This window comes from Mandrillus leucophaeus, unplaced genomic scaffold (assembly GCF_000951045.1).
Source record: "Mandrillus leucophaeus isolate KB7577 unplaced genomic scaffold, Mleu.le_1.0 Scaffold700, whole genome shotgun sequence".
Classification (NCBI taxonomy): Eukaryota; Metazoa; Chordata; class Mammalia; order Primates; family Cercopithecidae; genus Mandrillus; species Mandrillus leucophaeus.
In genome coordinates this window covers 365,581-390,363 of record NW_012107587.1, presented here as the reverse complement: position 1 = coordinate 390,363, position 24,783 = coordinate 365,581, and the positions used below count along the sequence as shown (strand labels likewise).

General features: G+C 35.6%; 1 protein-coding gene across 3 annotated transcripts in view; it reads right to left on the bottom strand.

Moving 5' to 3' along the window:
• ANO3 (anoctamin 3) overlaps positions 1–24,783 on the bottom strand; it is a 479,469-nt gene that overhangs the window by 145,062 nt on the left and 309,624 nt on the right. For all 3 annotated transcript variants that reach the window (XM_011964701.1, XM_011964700.1, XM_011964702.1), the window contains 3 exons: positions 17,687–17,845; positions 8,989–9,089; positions 8–52 (listed from right to left, as the gene is read on the bottom strand). In XM_011964701.1, coding sequence (XP_011820091.1) covers positions 8–52; positions 8,989–9,089; positions 17,687–17,845 — 305 coding nt within the window. The remainder of the gene's footprint in view (positions 1–7; positions 53–8,988; positions 9,090–17,686; positions 17,846–24,783) is intronic.

Genomic DNA, 24,783 nt, shown 5'->3' with positions numbered 1-24,783 from the left:
CACCAACCTGCCCATTGATTTGCTCCTCCCGTCAGTGTAATAGCATTTTTTCCTGAAAAAATAATAGAAAACAGATGAGGAAAGTTATAGGAAAATAAAGTGATATGAGTGTGTGACAACATTTAATCATATTGAGCATTTCTATACCCCAAGTTCCATATGCTTAAGAAACTCAAGATGTTTGAAATAACCCAGCATACTATGAGGAACATCAACTTTACATTGTTTTAATTTCAGAATCTGAGATACTAATAATAAAGACACTCTAATAAATCAACACCACTTTTGCAAAAAAACAATTATTTTTAATTCTATTTATTGAAAGTCTGTCTTCTGCCACTCAATTTGTACTAACTGAATTATTTTCTTACATTTTATATAAGGCCATCCATCCATCTATCCCTCCTTCCATTTTTCCATCCATACATCTGCACATCCATTTAGTACATATGTAATAAATACTTCTGATTTGCTAAGGAGTGTAAGTTATAGCCACTAAAACTTTAGAGAAAAAAGAGGTAGGGTCAGTTTGTGCCCTCAAGAAGCTTTCTTGATAGTTGAGGTGAGAAGTCATCAGTTCAAATAAAATGTGAAAATGCAAGAAAACAGAGAGGCTATGGAAATACCCAAGAAAGGGAGCTCAATTAGTTTTTAAAAGTGAAGGATGAAGGACACAGGGAAGTTGTCCCAGAGGATATGTCACCTGTATTGAATCTCGAAGCATGAATGGGAATAGTCTTTTGGGTAAAGAGGTTATACATGACATTCTAGACAAAGGGAACAGTAGCATATAAGGTAGTTATTGGGACAAAACCAAGTATTATAAGATTTAGATAACTGCAGCCAGTTTGGTAATAGCTAGAATATATACTAGAACTTGAGCATTGTGATAAAAGAGTGGAGGATGGTAGACAAGGCACAGATGATAATGGGCCTTAACAGCTAATGATAAGTTTTTGGATGAAAAGCAATGGGGAAGATATTGAGTGTTTTAAGTAGAGGTATAGCATTTCTTAGAGAAACTAAAAATTAAGATGACATAATTAATTCATCTCCTAATTTTCTCTACATGCTCATGTTGGAGCTCAGGAATCTGAGATTCTCGCTCTTCTAATATACCTCTTTATCCCCATCACTAAAATTCATTTCATAGGATCAGTGAACTGCTCTATGATGTGGTACCTAGAAAGCAGGGTTAATAGGACAACTGATATTTAGCCCTAAGTACGTTATTAGCTGCTTAGAAAACTTAAAAACTTTTGGAGATATCACATTTCATTGCAATCCCTTTCACTGCAAACTTTTGGAGATACCATATTTCACTGCAATCATATTGCCAGAAAATAATTTTAAAGTTGTCCTGCCATATTCCAACACTAACTTCAAATATGGAACATTGAAGCTTGTTATATCTATCCTAAACTGACACTTTAAATACTTCTCCATATTTTTCAAACATACACAAAACTTATGTACGTACTTCACTCAATTCTTACTGGACTGTAAACTCATCTTTTCTTCAGAACCACCCCTATATAGATTGTCTTGCACTATTTTCCCAGATGTAACACAGCTCTTCACTTATGGCCAATGAATAAATGGATGAGCCTTTGTTTAATTCACAGTTGCATTTATCTCTTTCAGTGCCAGAGAGTATTTTTCATTTAATAAACACTTACTAAATACAGTATTTAAAAAAAAAAAAAAAAAACTACAAATGTGGAAATTGGTATAAAATAATTTCCAGCATCAAACAAATCCAGGGACATCATTAAAAGGAGATAAAATTTACAATTGTAATTATCAGGAGTGGATATGGTTAGGAATATTATAAAAGAATATGGAGAGGGTTGCTTGGCATTTGAACTCAACACTGCTCTCTATCTTTATTGATGGTAGTCTGAATATTTCCCTTAAACAATTAAAAAAACTACTGAGAAAATGCTTTAGGAGAAATAAAAAAAATGGAGAAAGTCATACAAGATGAATATAAATACTTTTTAGACCACTTATATGGTAAGAACAAATAAAAATGAAAAATAATAGACTTAATTCTCCCAGTTGAAAATGGAAGAGATTTCTCCCTCTCTCTTCTGAGAGCATTAACTTAAGAAAACTTGCCATTGTAAGTACCTTCTCCTGTCTTTTGAAATGTATTCTTTAGAAAATGAGATGGGCCCTTTGTCAGGATTTAGGGGCCATCTTTTTAAAATGCAAACATGAGGCCGGGTGCGATGGCTCAAGCCTGTAATCCCAGCACTTTGGGAGGCCGAGACGGGCAGATTACGAGGTCAGGAGATCCAGACCATCCTGGCTAACACGGTGAAACCCCGTCTCTACTAAAAGAAAAAAATACAAAAAACTAGCCAGGTGAGTTGGCGGGTGCCTGTAGTCCCAGCTGCTCAGGAGGATGAGGCAGGAGAACGGCGTGAACCCGGGAGGCGGAGCTTGCAGTGAGCTGAGATCCGGCCACTGCACTCCAGCCTGGGCGACAGAGCGAGACTCCGTCTCAAAAAAAAAAATAAATAAATAAAATAAAATAAAATAAATAAATAAATAAATAAAAATAAAATGCAAACATGAAGGGAGGTAGCAGTCCCCTGGCCCAGTTTCTGTGACAGATAGGAGTTTAACCTTGGTGGATGCTTTGCACCAGGTAGCAGAAGTACCTCCTGTCAAAAAGATATGAGGTTTTATTTCTCTTCGTACGAAGCTAATTAACAGCCCAATTACCAGGTGAATCTATGAATGAACTATGAGTGATGAACGGTGCTGTCAAGTCCTCTTACTTAAGGGATTGTGTTTCCACCCAAATCTCATCTCGAAGTGTAATCCGCAGGTGTTGAGGTGGGGAGGTAATTGGATCATGGGAGAGGTTTCCCCCATGCTGTTCTCACGATAGTGAGTGAGTTCTCACGAGATCTGAGGGTTTTATAAGTGTTTGGAAGTTCCTCCTTCATTTCTTCTCTCTACTGCTACCTTGTGGTGCTTGCTTCCCCTTCCACCATGATTGTTAGGATTCCCGAGGCCTTTCCAGTCATGCAGAATTGTGAGTAAATTAAACCGTTTCCATTTATAAAGTACCCAGTCTCCTGGATGTTCTTTATGGCAGTGTGAAAACGGACTAATAAAGGACTAGTTATTGTTTATTTTGAGAACATGCTTGCAATAGGTTGTATTTGTTTGGCTATGTTAAAAAAAATGAGATTTCCCTCTGCCTTTACAAATTTTAGTGAATTGACTATGATATGCATCACATTCTGGTTTAGTGTTTATTCCATAACGAAATGGTTTTCTTCCTTTTCTATCGTTGTGGAGAGGTTTTCTGGGTGGGGGCAAATTTTGTTTTTATAGTCTCAATATACCACGTATCTTTGATCCAGGAAGCAAACAATAAACTGTAATTCTCCTTAATTCTTCTGTGTAAATGAACGTGCAGGGCCAAATCCTTTTCTACCTATAATCTTCCATCTTGTAATTTAGTAACTGCATACTGTTCATGTACAGAGCTTTATTTTTCCCTTAATTTTTCATTTGAAAAGTTCTGCTATTTTATACCTTGTGGCAAGGCTGCAGTCATCTATCTACCTATTACAACAACCACTTCAAATTATAAGTAAATGATTGTCTCAACCACTGTTTCCAGCCAGAGTTCAACACAGTCAATGGCTACATGTGGAGATGCCTGTGGGGCTAAGTGAGGAGGACAGTTAATTGGATGAAATCCTGACCCCCATGCTCCTATCTATTTTATATTAGGCTCCCTTTAGATTTTATATTGCATATTATTTTTGCATAAAAAGTGATCTAAGTTTAACCCCAGTTATGATAAAAATGATTGCTCTTAATGTTTTAAAAGTATAGCCCCCAAATTTGCTTTGTTTAAAATATCTGCAGAAGAATGAGCTTGACAAAAAATGTGAGGTTGGCCCTATCTGGGTACTCCATCTGAAAAGCCACAGGATGACTGAATTATCTTAAAATGTGCTGAACTCTCTTAATGTGTGAGAGGTAAGCATGAATAGGAATCAGCTTTGGATCACAAGAAAAACGCTAAAAGGATCTGACATTTCTGGAATGCAGCGCTAAGTCCTTCCTGATATGACAAAAACTAGAAAATGTAGACTATTATAAACCTTTGAAATTGTCCTGGTTAGATTTGAAACATCAGGTCCAACATGTAGGTCATATTTACTTTGAAAGAAAAGTCAATAAAGAAGTGGCTAGAAAAATGTAGGCAAATAAAAGTTTTACATATATATCCAAGCAGAAAATTTAGATAAAATGCTCAAGATTCACGTTTATAACAGAAGGAGGAAGAAAAAAACTTGCAGAACGGTTATAGCTAACAAATCTAGCAACTTTTCTTTGTTGAATCTGACAGGTAGGTTTCAAAGATGAATAAACATGGAACTGCTCTGTATGGGCAAAATTTTGAATGCATAAATTTTTAAAAAATATTATCCTAAAAAGAGACGTGTATGTTTCCTATTTAGGTTATTATTTTGTATAATTTAATTTTAAGTCAGTGTTTTCTCTTGAACATGCTAACAGTTGTCAATTGGAGACTAGATTGGCCATCACGAAAATACTTTGCCACTTAGTTTCTGCTTCAATAGCATTTCCTTATTATGAATTGGCTGCTATCTCAAATTTCCAGTGTACATTGTAAATAAATGACAAGTTAGTTCCTAAGGAGTTAATGTTACATCCATTATTGAAACTGATTTTGAAGGATTTCCGAAAGAACTCTGTGTTCCAGCAGTTCTCAGACTGTTTTCTCAAGAACACCAGTATCACATGGAAATTAGGAAAAGGTTATACAATTTATAACTGTCTCTTGAAATTTATAAAATATATAAAAGCTATTAAAATATTTAAATCTCCAAGACAAGAGTTCCTTACCATGGGCATCACAAACATTTGGAATGCTTGCTAAAAATTTATATACCCAATCCTATTCCAAAGCTAATATTCCAGAATCTCTGGGAGCAGGTTCCAGAAATCTTCATTTTTATCATTTCTCAGGTCATTTTAATGTGCTCTAAAGACTGAGAGCCACTTCTCTAAAAATATTTTCAGTAAATACTCTTATTTATTAACTCAGAAATTCAGAAACAAATTTGGTCACAGTATATTCTTCCTTTAAGATCCTGTTGAACTAGTATTACTTGGACACACTTTGGAAAATGTTGCATATTTTAAAATATTTTTATTGGTAAATCATGAGAATTTCCATGGTATTTTCTAAGAGTTTCCACAATCACAATGCAATAATCATATTTTTTTGAAAAACATTATAAAGAAGAAACTTCAGGCAAAACACCAATTAATAGGGATAGTAACTGCATATGTTCCATGTTTTTTTCCCCCCTTTTTCATTTTTTCCTTGGATATAGTAGAACACTTCTTCTACATGCATTCCTACCAGGCAATTTAAAAATGAACATCATTTTTTTAAAAATATGGTCTGAGTCAAGAAAGCATCCTCTTCAAAATCTCCCTTGGGACAGAGGAACACTGGTGGCGCATAGCCTGAAGACCTAAGCTCTACTTCATACAAAGGAAGGTCACTCAGAATCCAGCAAGAGAATGTTTTTAATGTACTTCTTAGGAAGAGAAACAAAGAAATTAATTGTGATAATGATTTTTTAAATCTAAGGTAAGGGAATAACAATTATTCCATCACTAAGAGTTCCTTGAAGTTTATTTGAAAAGGCAGAAATAAGGGAAAAGAAAAGAGGCCAAACATGCTGTGACTTCCATTGTTTTTTAAATTAGTATAATCCAACTGAGATGATGGAAAGAGCAGTATGAGAAGTACTACACCATAGAATGTGTTCCCATTCTCTCTATAAGACTTTTCCTGGATAGAGTACTGCAGAATGAACATGTGTTAAAGAAAGAAAAGCCTTTTTTGAAATTATGAAAATCAAATACTAAGGGTAAGGCAAACATCTGTTACCAATTGCAATAGACAAAGCAGTTGTATTCCCCAAAACTTCACATGTTAAAATTCCAATACTTAATGGTTCTTGGAGGTGGGGCCTTTGGGAAGTACTTAGGTCATGAGGGTGGAATCCTCATGAATTGCAGGAGAGGTCAGAGAGCTAGCTATCCCTCCTTCTACCATGTGAGGATACACCCCAAAAGAGGGCCCTCACCAGAGCCCAACCATGCTGCCACTTTGATCTCAGACTTCCAGTGTCCAGAACTGTGACAAGTAAATGTTTGTTACTTACGACATCCAGTCTGTGGTAATTTGTTCTACTATCCCGAGCTAATCAAGACACTGAGGTTGTATTTATATTTCACTATTCTATTGAATGAAATTATAATTACATCTTAATAATAGGTGGTTGTGCCAGAGCTAAGTTAAATAATGCCAACAATGGACAGAAAAAATGGAACCAATGTTCTGGAATCATGGCAAACATCTGTTTCATATGAAGTCTAGAGGAGGCAGGTGGAAGACATGCTGCCTCTTTGAACATATTTTATACCATGTTCACTCAACCTGAACTGAACTTTATACTGATGTGTACTGAAATGACATGCTTATGATAGTTGCTAAGGGCTTTCTCCTCTTTAATCTACAAGGAAACTAGTTTGTACATAAATTCAGTTATGATGCTTAGAAACAATGATGAAATCATAGAATAGGGGCACAATGAAAGATCCTGAAATTAGGATTAATTTATTAGATTTTTTTCTGTAGCAATTTTATCCTGATATTAGAAAACAGGTCATTATCTTGTGTCATTCTTTTGCATCCTGTGTTTACATTAATGCAGTCAAATTAGAACAATATATACTTTTGTAAGAATATAAAGAAAATAACTGAGAACCACAATTCCATTCATCAGAAGCAATCCTTTCAATCTCTTATTATATTTCATTCCAACTGCATTGCTATAAATTTTACATGTATATCACCTTGTATAAATAATTGCATATGCTGTGTATTTTATCTAAAATTTTTTAGTTAATATTTCCCCAAAATCACTAAGAAATCTTTGTACCCATTCATTTTATAAACTAATTATATTTCATTGCAAAGTTGTATTCTAATTTGCTTATATCCACTAATGATAACATATGAAATATTTTATTTTTCACAATTATAAATTATACTTCAGTGAATATTTTTATATGTGTTTCAACTATAATCATAAGATACAAAGTGGACGCTATGAAAAGTTGTAAGGCTCACAGAAAATGTTTTCAAATTGAATTTCAGAATATTTTTATCAAGTTTGACTCCCACTGTGAAAAAACAAAGGTGATTATTAACCATATCTATGCTAAATTTGAAGATTGCTACTTGTAAAATTATTTGAGAGTTTAAAATTTATTTTGCTGTTTTTATGCTGCATGGTTTTGTATAACATGAATATGCACAGACCACAGAATAAATTTGAGCAAAGAGCAAGTATTCTGCCATTATCGGCATATTATTATTATACATTATCATCTGTAATAAGTCCAAGTCAAGTATTTTAAAAGACTTTTTAGAAGGTTATATAGCATGAAGATAGAAAAATTCCAGAACTCAAGAAATGTTGTTTACCACAAATGCAAATTTACCTAGCTGTACCTTCAAAATTAGTTCAACATAATGACCAGAATTGAAACTAGCCGCTACTAACTTCAAACTCTCTAACCATAACACAAATAATATCTCACAGGTGCTTACTGGTGTCTTTCAGAGGTACTTCATAAAAATACACAAACCTCAGGATTTTTTAAAGGAGTCTTACTCATTATTTTTATAAGGTGCTGAGGAATTGGAAATAATATTATTTCCTTTATTTATCTTTTTTAAAATTTTATTATTTTTTTTGCCAAGATCTTTGAGGAATTATTTGCATATATTCTAAATATCAACTCTACAGAGAATTTTTAAAGCCTTAGCCAAGCATGAATATAAGCTAATTAATTTAGGTGTTTAATTCTAATATTATCAAGAAGATTCCTCAGTAGTTTTCAACACTTAATTTCTGATTTATGGTCAATGACTATGGTTGCATCTTTGAAGCCCTAGGTATTTTAAATGACTAAGAAGATGAGGCTCAATACCTCACATTTTATCTTGAATACTGTAGAGGTTTGTCATAATATTTGAGAATATCAGCACTTCTACCAGAGTTGGAGTCTTTCATGCTACCAGATCTGAGAAATTTCTCCATAGTTTTGGATTGTACTTAATTTTCACTTATATTCATTATCTAGAGGCTCTTACTTGGCAATTTGTTTGTGCTTAACCTTTTAAAACCGTAGCAACTGAGGAAGCATATTAAGCTCCACATCAGTGTACATGTTCATGTCTTCAATGTGAGTAAATACTGTGCATAGTAAGAGCTTTGTTGAATTTTACTGTGAGAAATGATGGAGGAAAGTGACACATTCTGCATAAAACACAAGATACTCAATATAGGGAAACGGATGCCTATTTAATCTTTACTTGCCTAAAGGAAGGACTGGAAAATCTTGAAAGAAGCAGTCCTCCTATTACCATTTATTTCTTGTTATTGAGGACAGAATTAAGAACCCATCCTGGTTGCACTGACCTGAGAAATGATTCTTGCTAATGACTATATGGAGGACGACAATTTATACACAAGGAAAATGCTATGCACTTATACTTTCGGCCTTCCACAAAACTAAGAAGGGTTCTGCCCACCCATATTAAATAAGAAGTGAGACTGATCTTGCAAATTGTTGTAAGTTAAAATGGAAAATAACTGTTTTACTTTCCCACTAGGCAGGTCCACCTTGAAATGACATAGTGTCCAGGGAATCAGAAAGTTTACCAAATTAGACAAACAAATTAGGAAGAAAAGAAAATAACTGTCCAGAATAACTGAAATTTTGAAAGAAAAAGCATTTTCTCTGTAGAAGGGGTTGCATTTCTTGCTCTAAGGTGATGCAAAAGATAGACTCATTTTAATACATATTGAGATAAAATAAAGTAAAATTTGAAAGTACCTGAAGGGCATCCTGATATTCAGCCTCTCTGCATACTTGCACAGCGTGTCCCATGGAATGTGAATTTTAATAAACATGATATCATGGCTTGCAATAGCTGGCTGCAAATGATAGTAAGATAGGCAACATTATTTAGAATCAGAGCTGATGATATCATGCCACAGTTTGATTTGGGAATAAACAACATTGTCCCCTTGACTATGCATGATCACTGTCACTGATTTAAAATAAATGTATATGGATAAAAAAATCTTAATGAAGAAAAACCTTGATAAAAATGTAATAATGACACTATGTACAAGAAATAACCATGTATGTGCATTAGTGCATTTTCTTACATTGATGATTTTCAACATACAGAATCCCCAATCAGAACAATCAATCATGAACCAATTAAAAATGTGGAGTTATTTTTGATGGGCTTTTTATCATGACGCCATTCCAGTTCAGAGGGGGAAGAAAATACTGCCAGTTACCACCAGTCATTTATTAACTAATTCACTAATTTTTCTACTACATTTTATTGAGTAACTACTAGGTCCTCAAACTATGTGCTTGGTCCTGTGATAATACTGGAAAAAAATTGGGTATATATCATACAAGTCTGTTAGCTCATAGAGTTGTCATATTTGCTTTCTTTCTTTCATCTTTTCATCCACTTTTACTTGTATTAACAAGTAAGAATTAAAGTGTCTTTGACTAGACAAAAGGTTTTTAAGCAGAGTCAAGTATGCATAAGGATTATGTAAAGAGCTTTTACAAAATGGGGTACTGTGGTTTAATTCTTGGAAATTCCAGGATTGTTTGCTAATCTAATACCCTTTTGAATAAGAGAATCATCACGATTCTTAGATTTGGTTTAGTAGTCTAAAATAACTAAATAAATAACTGACTCCCTAGGCATCATATATCACTCATGTTCATACTGGACCCTGTTTTGAAAGAAAGCCAACACAGTTATTCCCTGAAGATCCTACAGTATCTGAGGTTCATAGAGCATGGAACAAGTTTATGTCCATTCTAACACTGAATTACACAGAGCTTATCCTTCATGTGATTATAGGAGCAAAACATCTGAAATAAAAGAACTGTTTTTTGCTTCCCTTTAGATGCACCCACCAGGTTAGACACAGCTGAGCTCCATTTTTGATTAACACTGTTCATTGTATTTCCATTAGATGTAATTTATCAAGAAACATATGAATCTTAAAAGCTCAAGAATAGGGTAGAAATAACTCAATTTAATTTAAAATCATGTATGTTTTAAAATTAAACTACAAAGTTTTCATATGCATATATTACTATAGCCCCAAATTCTAAGCAGGGCTAGTTTCATGGATTTGCCAGATGATATTTTATTTTTGTATTACCAACATTTCTAAACAATATTTAGAGAATCAATGTCATTGGCCTAATATTCAAACCTAGAAGGCAACATGGCTACCCTTTCCATTGGGCAGGCACCTTCACAGACCAGGATTTGCCAGTTTGTTCCATAGAGTATTAGAAGCAAAGAAGTGGGGGCTCATTCCATGATCAACTAAATTTTGGGTTTCTCATTAGAGGACTTCTAAGACACTTTAATATGCATGCATTTGCTAAAAAATATCCAAGCAGGAGATAAACTATGCTGAATTTCCAAACTTCTGGATCAAGGATTGTTTCTTCCCCATAGTTTAATGAGGTACTAGTATTTTGCAAATCACCATGGGAAAATAGCTTAAGATGCTTTCATGTCAGTGCAAATTCCAAAGGACTTTTCCTATTTAAAATACATTTGTTTCAAATTAAAGACAAAGGATTATTAAAATGAAAACTGACAATGCCAGAAGTAAACATAATATGTCTCAAATATCTATAGGTCTTTGAATTCAGACCAACCAAAGTTACACATATTATCTATGCTTGGAAAAATGTATATAATTTTTTTAAAGTGACTGTTGATTCATTCAAATAACCATTTGTTTAAAAACATATCACCCAGCTGGAAATCTGTCACTGAAAGAAAAGAGAAGATTGTGATTTTTTTTTTCCAGTATCTTTTAGTGAATCTTCCAAATTTGGTGGAAAAGTTTTTGTGAAGGAATGATAGGGATGAGAAAAACTTTTTAAAACATGAAGCGTAAGCATACATCTATTTGAATGACTCCTTCATCCAGGGCAAATGACAGACGTGTCAAGTTTTACTATACATTTTCTTGCTTTATGCTTACAAAAGTTCTTAGGTAAGATGATGACAAAGATCCTTCACTTGAAATCATCGTGTTGGCTACCAGTGTTACACCAACTTGCCTCTCACCAAGCGTAGTTTGAATTTCCTCAATCTTTACTGCCTACTTGGAAGAGATCACATGGTATAAATGAAAAAGCATGGTATTTGGAATTACAAAGACTTAAGTACAAATTCTATCTCTACCATTTACTATCTCTATGGCCTTAGAAAAATTATTTAACCACTCTTATCTTCAGTTTTCTCATCTGGAAAATGAAGAAAATTATCTCTGCCTCACAGAGTGTGAATGTTATAAAAGTTTGGGCGCCTCATCAAGTGTCCATGCCTAATAAATTCTCCAGAAATATTTTTTCTCAGTTGACAGCATGTCTCTCAAATAAGAAACTACCCAAAATGATGATTGCTTTCAAAGCCTGAATCTTTCTGTCTACTCAATTCATCTTTGGTAGAGCCTCTTCCTTAGCTCTGTAAACCTTCTGTATAGACCTTTCAGTTGCATAAGCATAAAGCCAGCATTAACCTATGATTTGGGAAGAACTCTGAAGGACAGTGACCTGAATCAAGGTTTAACTTGATGAGTTAAACATTTTACTCTGAACTGGGCATAAATTTTCTTAAACAAAACAAAACAAAACAAAACTATTTCTGTAGACTTTATAGTTTATTTAGAAGATCTGTCTTTTTCATCTTGATGTATTAAATTGTTCTATGCCTATACTTTATTTTTTGTTCCTGGGGAGACATGAGTTCTTATTCAGAGGTAATTCAAGGAGAGAGAAACTGAGACCCTAAAGATTACAGAAAACCTATCTAGTTCTCATTTTTCCCAGAAGCTGGAAGAGTGACCTTCATGAAAATAAATGAGTCTAGACTCAAACAAAAACGAATCTACATCCAGACTGAGATGTATGACATGTAGGGCTATGTAAGACTGAGTAACCAAGACCTTGAGAACACACTGATCATTTGCATTCTTCCTAATGGTTCCATGCAGGGTTTGAAAGTAAAATTTCTATTGTGAAATAGATAGATCTTGGGACAAGAAATAATTTTTCAGGAGCTGGGCCTTATTCTGGTGTGAATGGAGGTCTCATTCGCCTTCAGAACATCGTGGTTCCTGAAGTCTGGGCATATTGGTTGCCATAGTACAGTAGTAGCATGAAAGAGTAACTAATATGTGATGAATGCTGGAAAAGATCTGGGAAGATTTAAGCTCAACTGCAGGAAAACTTGGGTCTCCTACTACTAGGTTGTTCCTGATTTTACTTTACCGTACATATAGCCAGATTCTGATCCCTCTCTGCCTCCTTCACAGCTATCACTCTGGTTTATATCATCATCATCTTTGGTTGGGACTCCTGCAGTACTTTCAAGCAGCACCCTTTGCTCACGCTCTTGTCCCCAGTGGTCTTGACCCTTTGCACAAGGGTCAGGATGACCTATTTAAATGTAAGTCAGGTCATGCCATTTCTTAGAACCTAATTTCATCCACAGAGAAAGCCAAAGTTTCTTCAGTGACTTACAGAGCCTTTTATAATCTTACCCTTGATATCCCATAACCTCCTCTGCTAATACCTTTTGTCTCACTCATTCCACTTCCATCATTTGATCACTTGCTAGTTCTTGTCTGCCCTTGCTTTATCTTTCTTATTGCCTCTCTCTTTTTTTTTTCTATAGCATTTTTACTTTCATTTGCTCTGTAGAAGTCAGGAGAGAAGATTCGTTGTTTTGCTTATGTATCCCTAGCACCTAGCTCTGTGTTGAACACACAGTAGGCATGCACTAAGCATTTATAAAATGAGTAAGTTAACCTATTTTGAGAACACATTTTATGTAATTTATATCTAAGCCGGTGTGATGGAGACAAAAAAGCAAATAAGCCTGGACTGTTCTGGAAGAGGGTGCTGTGTCAGGATTCAAATTAACATCATGAACAGCTTGCCTAGTACTGGTTATTAATTCATTACTCTCAACCTCTAGGATGTAAAATAATCTAATACACTTCAATAAGGGGATGCTTTAGAAGGATGTTTCTGCATTATAGTAACTACTATCAACGAGTAAAATGTCAAGCTAAGTGCACATACGTAACATTTCTCATTCTGTATGTCTTAAAATATATAGAGATCTTTATCAACCAACATGAATAACCGTCTTTCATAACTTATTCAACTTAATTTCTCTTTATCTATACCTCTACTTAAAAAACAAAGCAGAAGAAAAGAAATGTAGTTTCATTTTCTTGCAGCTACTGGGCAGGGGCCTGATGCGGGGCTGATGCTGTCAGGGAGAAAGATTACCTTTTCCCCAGGAATCAAAAGCTGCCAATCTGGCACCATTCTGTTCAGCTCTAATGAAGGCAAGCTCCTCAGAGAACAAAACACCCACTGCCTTCACACTTCACATTATTATTTAATTATTCCACCCCAAATTCCCAAGAGGCAGGAGATTCACTCTTGAGAGAAAACTTTAAAATTATGTCTTTACAAAGTCACTCTGCAAATTGTTAGCACAGAGTGGAAAGAACATAGGATATGATAGCTCATAGCTTTCAGGTCTAAGAGAAAGACACATTGCTGATACAAACTGCGTCTCTAATGCCGCCCATGATCTCTGTGCATCCAGTCTTGCTCTTCAAATCTATGTTCTTTTCAGTAATCCAAATTTATCTTTTTTGAAAACAAATGTGATCATGATACTAACCTGCTTAAAATTATTCAATAACTTCCCATTTTTCTTAAGTTGATCAAAAGTCTTAAACTAACAAAAAAGAATGACTTAACTGCATTCATTCTTTCCAACCTCGTTTAGTACCCGGTTTTTTTCTGGTATTGAAAAATATCCATGTCCTCCGTCCCACCACCATCGTGATCTTTAATTGATCTATGCTGTGGTGGGATCTGGCATCAATAGTTTAAAAAATCACCACTTGACTCTAATATACAGCCAGTATTGAAAACCACATCTAGCCCTTTTATTCACCTACATCAGCTACTATTCATTTTTCAAATCTCAATTCAAAGTTTATTTTTAAAATTTCCCTCCTTCCCTTTCTTCTAGTCTCCCCTCACCCTCCAGACCATACCACTGCCATTGTTGCAAGCCATTTAGCACCATTTACTTTCCTTTTACGCCACTTATCACAGTTTCAAATGATAAAGGTTATCCTAGTAAAGAATTTTAAGCATTGTATTAGTAAGTGTAGATTGAAAGTCACCCTGGGTGAGATCATCTTTCTTGTGCAGTCTCTGAAGTACTCTTAGTTGTGCAAGCATTATTCAAGTGGAAAGAGTGTAACAAGTTTTTTTGTTTGTTTTCTTAATTTGCAGCACTTTCCCTTGCTTGAATAGGCAGAGTTTTTACAGAGGTTTGGGTAAAATTAAGGCTTCTACGGCCTTTTCAGAGGGAAAATATAAGAATCTCCCAACTCAGCCTCAAAACTAATAATATCTATTCTGGAAAACTGGGGTAGCTTAAACCTTTTCACTTTTAGGAAACTAAGTCAGAGGTACACAGTTGGGAGGACAGAGGAAGTCAAGACTGGTAACTTGTGTTCAACACAATGGCAGCAGTTTGCAGCAACGGCTGGTTCCTACAATATTCTGTTGAGGTTGAATACACCTCCTGATCATGCTGTCCTGGCAATTTATTTAAGAGTAGGAAACAAATCCTAAGAATGTGAATGTGGACTAAAAGGACTGTAATTGTGGGTGAGAACCCTCTCTGTTCAGGAATAACAGTAGACAAATGGACACTGTCCTGCTGAGAGTCAATCTAAACAAAGACACCATTTGGGAGTGATTTGAGAGTGAGAGCTCAAGAATAAATAGACTTCCTTTTAAAAGCAGAACAGGACCCTTTTTGGATGAAACATCCAGTATTATTCTTGGGAAAAGTCTGGAGGAACAAGGAAGAGGAAGATTCAGAACTGAGAATCTGAGCTTTCTGGCAAGAAAACTAGGTAGAAGCTGAGAGCAATACCTGTTAGGAATATACAGATTTCATGTCTGACTCCTATACTGACTATAAATTTAGTCAAGGCAGTGAGTTTGTTACTTTGTTACTTATCATATTTCTCAGCAGCTTGCTCAGTGCTAGCCAAAATAATGTGCTGAATGAATAAATAGTTGGAGATATGTGAGAAAACAAATACCAGTATCATAGTAAGATCTATGTATAAACTGCTCTGGGAGCAGATGAAGAGTGATTAATTCTATTTATATGGAGGAGAAGTCACAAGGATATCAAAAGAATGAAAGTATCACACAACACTGACTTAATGAGATTTTTTTTTCCAGTAAGTACTTCTTTATTTAATTAGCCACCAGTGATTGGGGGAGGAGGCGGAATATTCTGGGTTAAAACTTCCTGGAAGAGGAATAATAAAGAAACAACAAAAGGAGTCAACAGAAAACTGAAGTCAGAATTATACTTGCCAGGCTCCATAACTCTAGGTTGTGTATGAGTAATTCTTTGCTCGTAAAGAGTCAAGTCATGGTGTGTGTGTTATTTCATACACATTAAAGGATTTTAATAAACATAAATGGATTAGTTTTTCTTTTCTTTTTTTTTTTTTTTTTTTTGAGACAGAATCTCGCTCTGTCACCAGACTTCCAGACTGGAGTGCAGTGGCGCCATCTCAGCTCACTGCAAGCTCTGTCTCCCGGGTTCAAGTGATTCTCCTGCCTCAGCCTCCCAAGTAGCTGGGACTACAGGCACACGCCACCACGTCCAGCTAATTTTTGTATTTTTAGTAGAGATGGGGTTTCACCATGTTGGTCAGGATGGGCTCGATCTTTTGACCTCATGATCCACCCTTCGTGGCTTCCCAAAGTGCTGGGATTACAGGCGCGAGCCATCGTGTCTGGCCTAAATGGATTAGCTTTTCTAGGGCTACCCCAAACTGCAATTTAGTACTTCCTGATGGGTGTTCCTCAGAAAACTAATTCCAGGAGATGTTCTGTGGGGGAAAAGGGATTCCAATATTATATCTAAGTGCCTACTAACACTCTGATAAAGCTTGTTAGCAATTATCTAGATATTTCATCAAAAACAGTTTTTTTTCTTTTGTTTCTTTTGTTTTTCTTGTTGCTCCTATTTTTTACAACTAGTTAAAACCCAGTGGTAGTGCCGGGAGCAGTGGCTCATGCCTGTTATCCAGTACTTTGGGAGGCCGAAGTGGGCGGATCACTTGAGGTCAGGAGCTCAAGACCAGCCTGGCCAAACATGGTGAAACCTCGTCTGTACTAAAAATACAAAAATTAGGTGGCCATGGTGATCGGTTCCTGTAATCCCAGCTACTTCGGAGGCTGAGGCAGAATTGCTTGAGCCCGGGTGGCAGAGGTTGCGTTAAGCCAAGATTGCGCCACAGTTTCTCCAGCCTGGGCAACAGAATGAGACTCAGTCTGGAAAAAAAAAAAAAAAAAAGTAGTAAAGGTGTCTCTGTAATAGTTAATTAATTTTTTTTCTCAGTAGAGGAACAGCTGGATAAATCCCTAAGTTGTAATAATATGTATCTAGTAAAAAGCTGAGTTGGTTCTAAATGTAATGGCAATTTAAGATATCTGTAATATATTGCTAAATGACAGGAGTGAATAGCAGAATAAGATAGATAGATAGATACATTCATACATACATACATATCTGTGTGTATATATGTATATATACATATATATCATGACTAATTTTGTATAAAATTTTATATATTTGTATATACTTAGAAAATATATTGAGGGGCACCTAGCAAGATAAAATCAAGTTGTTAACAAGACCACCAAATGAGAGAAGGGTATGATTTGAGAGATTGTAGATACTGACTTTGGCTTTTATTTTGTACATTTCTATACTTTTAATTTTCTACCTTAAGGTTTGTTCTTTCTGTAATGAGATTAATATGTGTTTTCTATAACCATACAAGGTATAACTAAAATAGTGAGAATTTTTTTTTTAATTTTTCTCTGATACTAGGATTATAGAGGATATGCTTTTCCTTCTTTCTTTTTTTTTTTCTAGTGAGTCTTGGTACTTTTATTGTTTCACTAGAAAAAATAAATTCTTCCAAGAACATTTTTTTAAAAACTCACAAAAGATTTGGGAAGAAAACCACTCAAGTTCCAGCACTAAAAAACAGACATTAATAGTTTGGCAAACCTTTTTCTTTCAAAATGTTATTTTCCTTTTCATAAAGTTTTCTACTTTACATGACTATAATCATTCCTTATTCAGTTTTTAAAATTGCAAAAATAGTCATGCCCTTTGAAAATACTTACATTGTACAGAATTATATAGATTAAAAAGTGAATACATATTTAATAGGGCTATGTACATGCATTTATTTAACATTTGACAGAAAAGAACTATGTATTTTATAAAGTCATGTGATACATATTTTCCTCTCTAAACCATAAGTGATTATATCTGTTCCAACACATTTTATCACATAACTAATAATAGTAAAGCACCTACCTCCTTCTCCAACATCAAGCCTTCTGCTCTGAGGTTCTTTTCAAATGTGTTTCTTTTGTCATACTGTATATTTGTCTTTCTATAAACCAAGATGTAATCAATTCTCTTTTTGCCATCTTTGAACAGAGGTCCACTGGATGCTATGTAATTCATGTCATTCTGCAAATAAAGCAATGATTGTTAATGGTGTGGGTTACACAAGCACGTATGTTTTAGTTATAGTTATTTCCATTTGAACACTAGCAGTACAATATCGAAAAATGTACTTTTAATATTTCTACCATAAGATATGAAAATACAATTAAATAGAGTTTACAATCTACCATAGGAGCCACATTAGCAAGTGATGTTCCAGGATATAAAATTAGGTGGTCTGATATCTGAACATGGATTCTTTGGTGCTAGCATAAAAATGCATATGTTTTATTCAATAAGACCCATGAAAATGATATCATGTAACAACAAATAATAAAACGACTATTTATTTACTAATTAATTTCATCATAAAATAATGGTAACATATGTTGAATATTTGCTAAACATCATGACCAGACATAAGTGCTTTCAATACTTTATCCTATATACTACTCACAACATGCATTTCAAAGATAAAGACACTAAGGCTTAGAGAACATAAATACTAATAACTGAAACCAACTTTATTTCCTGTGTTGAATAATACTCAGTCCAGACATTATTTTCCTAAATGTATATTTAGTAATACTGAAACCAAAAAATAATCCCTAAGCTGTTTGCTTTGGGAAATACTTGTTCCTAGAATATATGACTGCAAACCAAATAAAACAGCTTACTTTTCAAAACAAATTGCTTGCTCAGCAAGACTGCTCTTGGGCCTTCATTCTGTTGTACTCACCAACTCAGTCTATTTTTAATGGACTCTGCCCAATTTTCAGCCAAATTCCTGCCTTACAAGACCTACTGATTACCCAGTCCAGGCCGTGAGAATCCTTTGAAAACTCTTCCCTAACTTCATCCTTCTAAAAAGCTACTTAGACTATCTATGTGGTATTCTTATTTGCTGTAAGTAATTTTAATAAATCAGCTTTATTGATCAACACATTTTCTTTATGGTCCTCTTAGGGGGCTTTTCCAGTATATTGCCCAAGATCAACGAGGAGCCAGGACTTGAACCCAATACCTTCTGACTCCAAGTTCCTGTTCATAACTATTATCTACCCTATCCTTCTTTCACCACTTTCCTTCAAACTATTTGGACATCTTTACCAACTCTCTATTTCATATTTCCTATACAGGCATTCTTGAGATTCAAAATGCTTTCCAACATCTGGGGAGATATTAGATAATTTCAGACAAAAGCATTTCAGACTGCTTTGGAGGACCCTGACTAGGGCAGATATGCAGCTCCAGGTGAAAGAGGTGAGGACCAGAGCAACCTGATGTTTAAGGAGATAAAGGCCAATGAGTCATTCAACGAACAGAAATAATATCCAAGAAATAGTCACCCTACAGCAGCAGGTTAGGCTGCCTGAGGGGCCTCTAGTGGGCTGTAGTTCTGCAGAGAGATTAAGTTCAATTGCGTAAATTTATAGTAGTAGAGACTTCCAAGTTCAAGAACAAGAAAGCTTTACACAGTCTTTTCTTCAATGAATGAAAAAGTTCTGAGATTTCCAGGATTAACTTGGAATCCTGGCAGATTTCACAGGATCTGGAAAGAATTGTAAAGTGACTAAGTAACTCCAGTGAAGCCACCAGGGCCTTCCATAACATGGTAATAATGACAATAGTAGCTATCACTTATCGAATACTTACTATGTGCCATGCATTGTGCCAAGTGTTTCATAAGGTTATTTAATTGTCATAACCCATGAGGGTAAATATTGACATGAGTACATAGAAGCCAAAGAGGTTAAGTGACAAACAGATATCATAGAAAATAAAATAATGAAGCCAGCATTTTGACCAATTTGATACCTTAGCTGGTGGTCATGACCACTATATTTAAAAAGATAAAGAGCCATATACAAATAAACACTCTTAGGACTGAGGCTTGAGTAGTTTAAAAAGGGTAACAAAAAAGAACATTTCCAGCTTTTACTGAGAGAAGTACTTTTACATGAGGGAATTTTTTTGCCACAGAAGGCACAGTTAAATTCAGATTTTAGAGGGCGTTTGCCTCCAACACTTCAGACACTTCTTTTTTTTTTTAAAACAAGGTCACTAATGACATATTCATTGCTGTATCCAGTTACCAAGTTGTTGTCTTTGTTTTTGTTTTTGTTTTCTTGAGACAGAGTCTCGCTCTGTAGCCCAGGCTGGAGTACAGTGGCACTATCTCAGCTCACTGCAAGCTCCGCCTCCCGGGTTCACGCCATTCTCCTGCCTCAACTCAGCCTCCAGAGTAGCTGGGACTACAGTACAGGCAACCGCCACCATGCCCGGCTAATTTTTTTTTTTTTTTTTTTTTTTGTATTTTTAGTAGAGATGAGGTTTCACCATGTTAGCCAAGATTGTCTTGATCTCCTGACCTCGTGAGCTGCCCGCCTCAACCTCCCAAAGTGCTGGGATTACAGGCGTAAGCCACTGCACCCGGCCAATTTGCTGTCTTTTAAATTTATCTTCCTGCAGTGTAATCACTCTCACCTACTTGATTTACCTTTTTCCTTTGACTCCCAAGATATCTAATGTGTCTGCATTTTCTCCTAGTTAAGTGGTCACTCGTTCTCTCTTCCTCTGATTTATTAACTATTCATTGGTTCTTTTGCCATTTTTTCCCCTATATACTCCCTTCTTGTGATTTCATCCAAGCTCTTGGCTTTAAATAACCATCTATATGTTGACCACTACATAGTAGATATTCACAGGCTTGTATATCCAACTGCCTTCTTGATTTCTTCACTTGGATTTCTAATGAAAGTCTCAAAGTTAACTGTTCAAAATGAAATTGTTTATCTTCTCCAAACAGGTACTTCCCACAACCTTCTTTATTCTAGTTGATTGCAACTCTGTCCCTTCAACTGCTAACATCCAGCATCTTGAATCGTCTCTCTCTCTCTCTCTTTTTTCTTACCCATCAAACATTCAAATCATCAAGAAAATCTTTCAAAATATATTTAAAATCTGATCACTTTCTAACACCCTCATTACTACCACCATTACTACCACTCTGATCTAAACCATGGTAATCTCTCTATTGGATTATTGCGGTAGCCAGGCTTGTCTCTTTGCTTCTATCTTGTCTCTTCTATAGTTTGTTCTCAACATGACAGCTGAGTTATTCCAATGATTCTCGACATTATAGATGAGATAATGTAACTCCTCTCCTCAAGCCCCGCCAATTGCTCTCCAAGTTACTCCTCACTCTTGATTCCACTTCCCCTGATATGTATATATATTTTTTTCTCAGCATCTGCTAACTTCTAACTAATATATAATATAGTGCTAGCTAATTTATTTATTATCTTTTGTTTGCTGACAGTCTTATTCTACATGGATATAAATTTCAAGAAGGTAAGAAATTTTTTAACTTTTTGGTTTACATAGTATTTTAAACATCTACTCCACAGCTAGACACATTGTTAGCATGAATAAATATTTATAGAAAGAAGGAAAGAAGAAAGAAGAGAAGGAAGAAAGGAAGCGAATATGCATCGTTCTATATATTCAGATAGGGTTAACCTCAAGAATACTGGCCTAAAAAAATCATGTGGTCATTTGTCATCCTCTCCTTTCCGACATTTATAATAGAACAAATTATAATACGCTAAAATGAAGAATCACACAATTACAGTAGCACTGCAATTAGTTACAGTTTGCTTGCTTTTTCGCTTTATATCTGTGACCCACTGCTTACAGGCATCTCCATGCTGATCTAAGAAAAGATTAGGTGAAAATAAAATAATACACAAATTTTCCTCCAGGTTGTCTTAAAGTATACTACTCTCCCAGTGTAGTAAAGATAATCAACCGAGTCTCATAGTATTGGTAACGTATTTAATCCCAGGTGAAGGCAAAAGTCCTTCAATGAGAAGACCTAGAAATCAAGAGACTGGTTGGTAGAAAAAATATTAGTAAGACAAAAAGGGTTTTAAAAATATTTTATATGCTTTTCATATTTTAAAAGCGGTATGGACTGAAAATGGAACGCTAATAGTTATTATCCATTACTCTGATTCTAAGCTAAGTAAATGCTAAACTCTCCCAGAAAGATAGCTATCTGTTTTAAAAATCCACATCTTCATAAAAAGAAGTAACCTATTATACCCAAATTTTGTCTCTCAGTGAGTAAATAAGTTCACAAACTTATTAAATAGAATTTTTATTCAATTATTATATAAATTCTAAATGTTTAATGATGAGTTTTTACCAGTTTTAACAGGCACAATAAAAAGTAGATATCAAAATGTCAATAGAGAAGCATAGCAAAATTTGGAAACCTCTTCTGAATTGTGTTGTTAAGAACTCAGTAGAGGTTTTATGTAATTTTAAGGTTGATAGTGGTATACTTTATTTTAATATGTATGATAGCCATTCACAAATACATCAATTAACCCATGTTCAAACCTGTTGCTTTAAAACGGAATTAACTGAAAACTGATTATATATGTCACTACATCTAGATAAAAATAATACAGCTTCTTGAATTGTTTGGTATAATAACAGTTGACCAAACATAAAATCATGATTCATTTCATGAGTTATATGAAATAGTGAAATGCTTCCCAATTACTATGTGGAATGCATTCAATTTAGAGTTTTTTTCATGTTGATTGTTTCTAGCGGACAGAATAAAATTTGCTTTTTCTCAGAGAAGCTGGGATGCAGCTCATTCATCAGGTACCTACCTAATCTTGCAAACAGTTTTGAAAATAACTAAATCATCAATGTGTTTGCAAACCATGAAGCTCAGATACTTTCAGAAAAGCTGATCTTTCTAAAAATTATCTCAAGAATATGCAAGTTATGGCTCATGTTGAGTAGGAGCCCTTTGCAAATATTTTAGCCCATTTGCAAACTAGTAGTAGAGATGTGCCCATTTGCACAAGAACATGTTTTAGGGTACTCTTTAAACAAAATTATGGCAGTAACTGCTTGTCTTGGTGAGGGTGACAGGCTTTTTTGTTTTCCTGAATGTTTATTCTTCTCAATCTAGCAAGCATCACCTAACACCTGTGCACTAAACTGTAGGGCTAAAGAAAACAAGACATTGAAAACTTTAAGGGATTTTATCATATACTTGCAGTTATAGGCATGTGAACATTGCATTACAATGTTCTATTATGCACATTAATAGAGTTATGAGCTATAAAGATATGAAGAATCTCAGAGTGTACCTAGAAGAACCCTGATAGGTACCAACAGACACCGAAGGTTATATTATCTTTGTGAATTTACCACAGGCAGTCTTAATCCAGCACATAGAAAATTAGATCATGTCATTAACAGTAGGTGATTGCTGGTTATCTGTTAACCATACTTGTGAATTAGTAAAATGTAGTAGGACACATTGGCTAAGGTGTTGAGAACTGTATTCAGACATACTTGGAATCTAATTTACTGCTTTCTTAGGCATTGAATGTCACTGCTTAGCCTAAATTCTACAGGTTTTAAATGAAGATAACAATGTTGCCAACATTGTAGAATTATTATTATGGCTAAATGAGATAGCACAAGCAGGAACACTTGCAATACTGATTCATTTCAGGAGATCAGAAAAATGTTGACTATTTTAACAAAGAAAAAGTCAGGTAAAACTATATAATGTATTCATTTACATTGGGATTTTACTTGTTTTCCAATAATACAAATAACCCCTTTTACTTTCTGGAAAATTATCTTTCTCAGGACAAAGACAGTTGGAAACCTAAGTAATGCGAATGGCATTGATGTGAATATGGAACCATAGCAAGGAAAGTAGAAGTCCAAGTAGAAAGTAGAAGTATGTATAATTTTGAAACATAATTCACTACAAAACACAAAAGTGTAGTAAAAGAATTCATAGCTTCATGAGTTATTACAAGATAAACACCTACATAACCATTACCCAAGTTAAGAAATACAACCTCGAGGGGCACGCCCAAGATGGCCGAATAAGAACAGCTTCAGCCTCCAGCTCCCAGCATGAGTGACACAGAAGATGGGTGATTTCTGCATTTTCAACTGAGGTACCAGGTTCATCTCACTGGGGAATGCCGGACAATCGGTGCTGGTCAGCTGGTGCAGCCTGAACAGCGAGAGCTGAAGCAGGGCGAGGCACTGCCTCACCTGGGAAGCGCAACGGGGAAGGGAATCCCTTTTCCTAGCCAAGGGAAACTGAGACACACAACACCTGGAAAATCGGGTAACTCCCACCATAATACTGCACTTTACCAAGGGTCTTAGCAAATGGCACACCAGGAGATTATATCCCACACCTGACCCAGAGGGTCACATGCCCACGGAGCCTCCCTCATTGCTAGCACAGCAGTCTGAGATCTAACTGCAAGGCTGCAGTGAGGCTGGGGGAGGAGCACCCGTCATTGCTGAGGCTTAAGTGGGTAAACAAAGCCACCGGGAAGCTCGAATTGGGTGGAGCCCACCGCAGCTCAAGGAGGCCGGCCTGCCTCTGTAGACTCCTCCTATGGGGACAGGGCATAGCTAAACAAAAAGCAGCAGAAACCTTGGCAGAGGTAAATGCCCCTGTCTGATAGCTTTGAAGAGCAGTGGATCTCCCAGCACGGAGGTTGAGATCTGAGAACGGACAGACTGCCTGCTCAAGTGGGTACCTGAGTACCCAGCTGACCTCTGAGTAGCCTAACTGGGAGACATCCCCCACTAGGTGCAGACCCACAACTCACACGGCGGGGTACACCCCTGAGACAAAGATTCCAGAGGAAGAATCAGACAGCAACACTCGCTGTTCAGCAATATTCTATCTTCTGCAGCCTCCGCTGCTGATACCCAGGTAAACAGGAATAATCAATGCAGAGAAGGCCATAAACGAACTGACAGAGATGAAAACCATGACATGAGAAATATGTGACAAATGCACAAGCTTCAGTAACTGACTCGATCAGCTGAAAGAAAGAGTATTAGCGATTGAAAATCAAATGAATGAAATGAAGCGAGAAGAGAAGTCT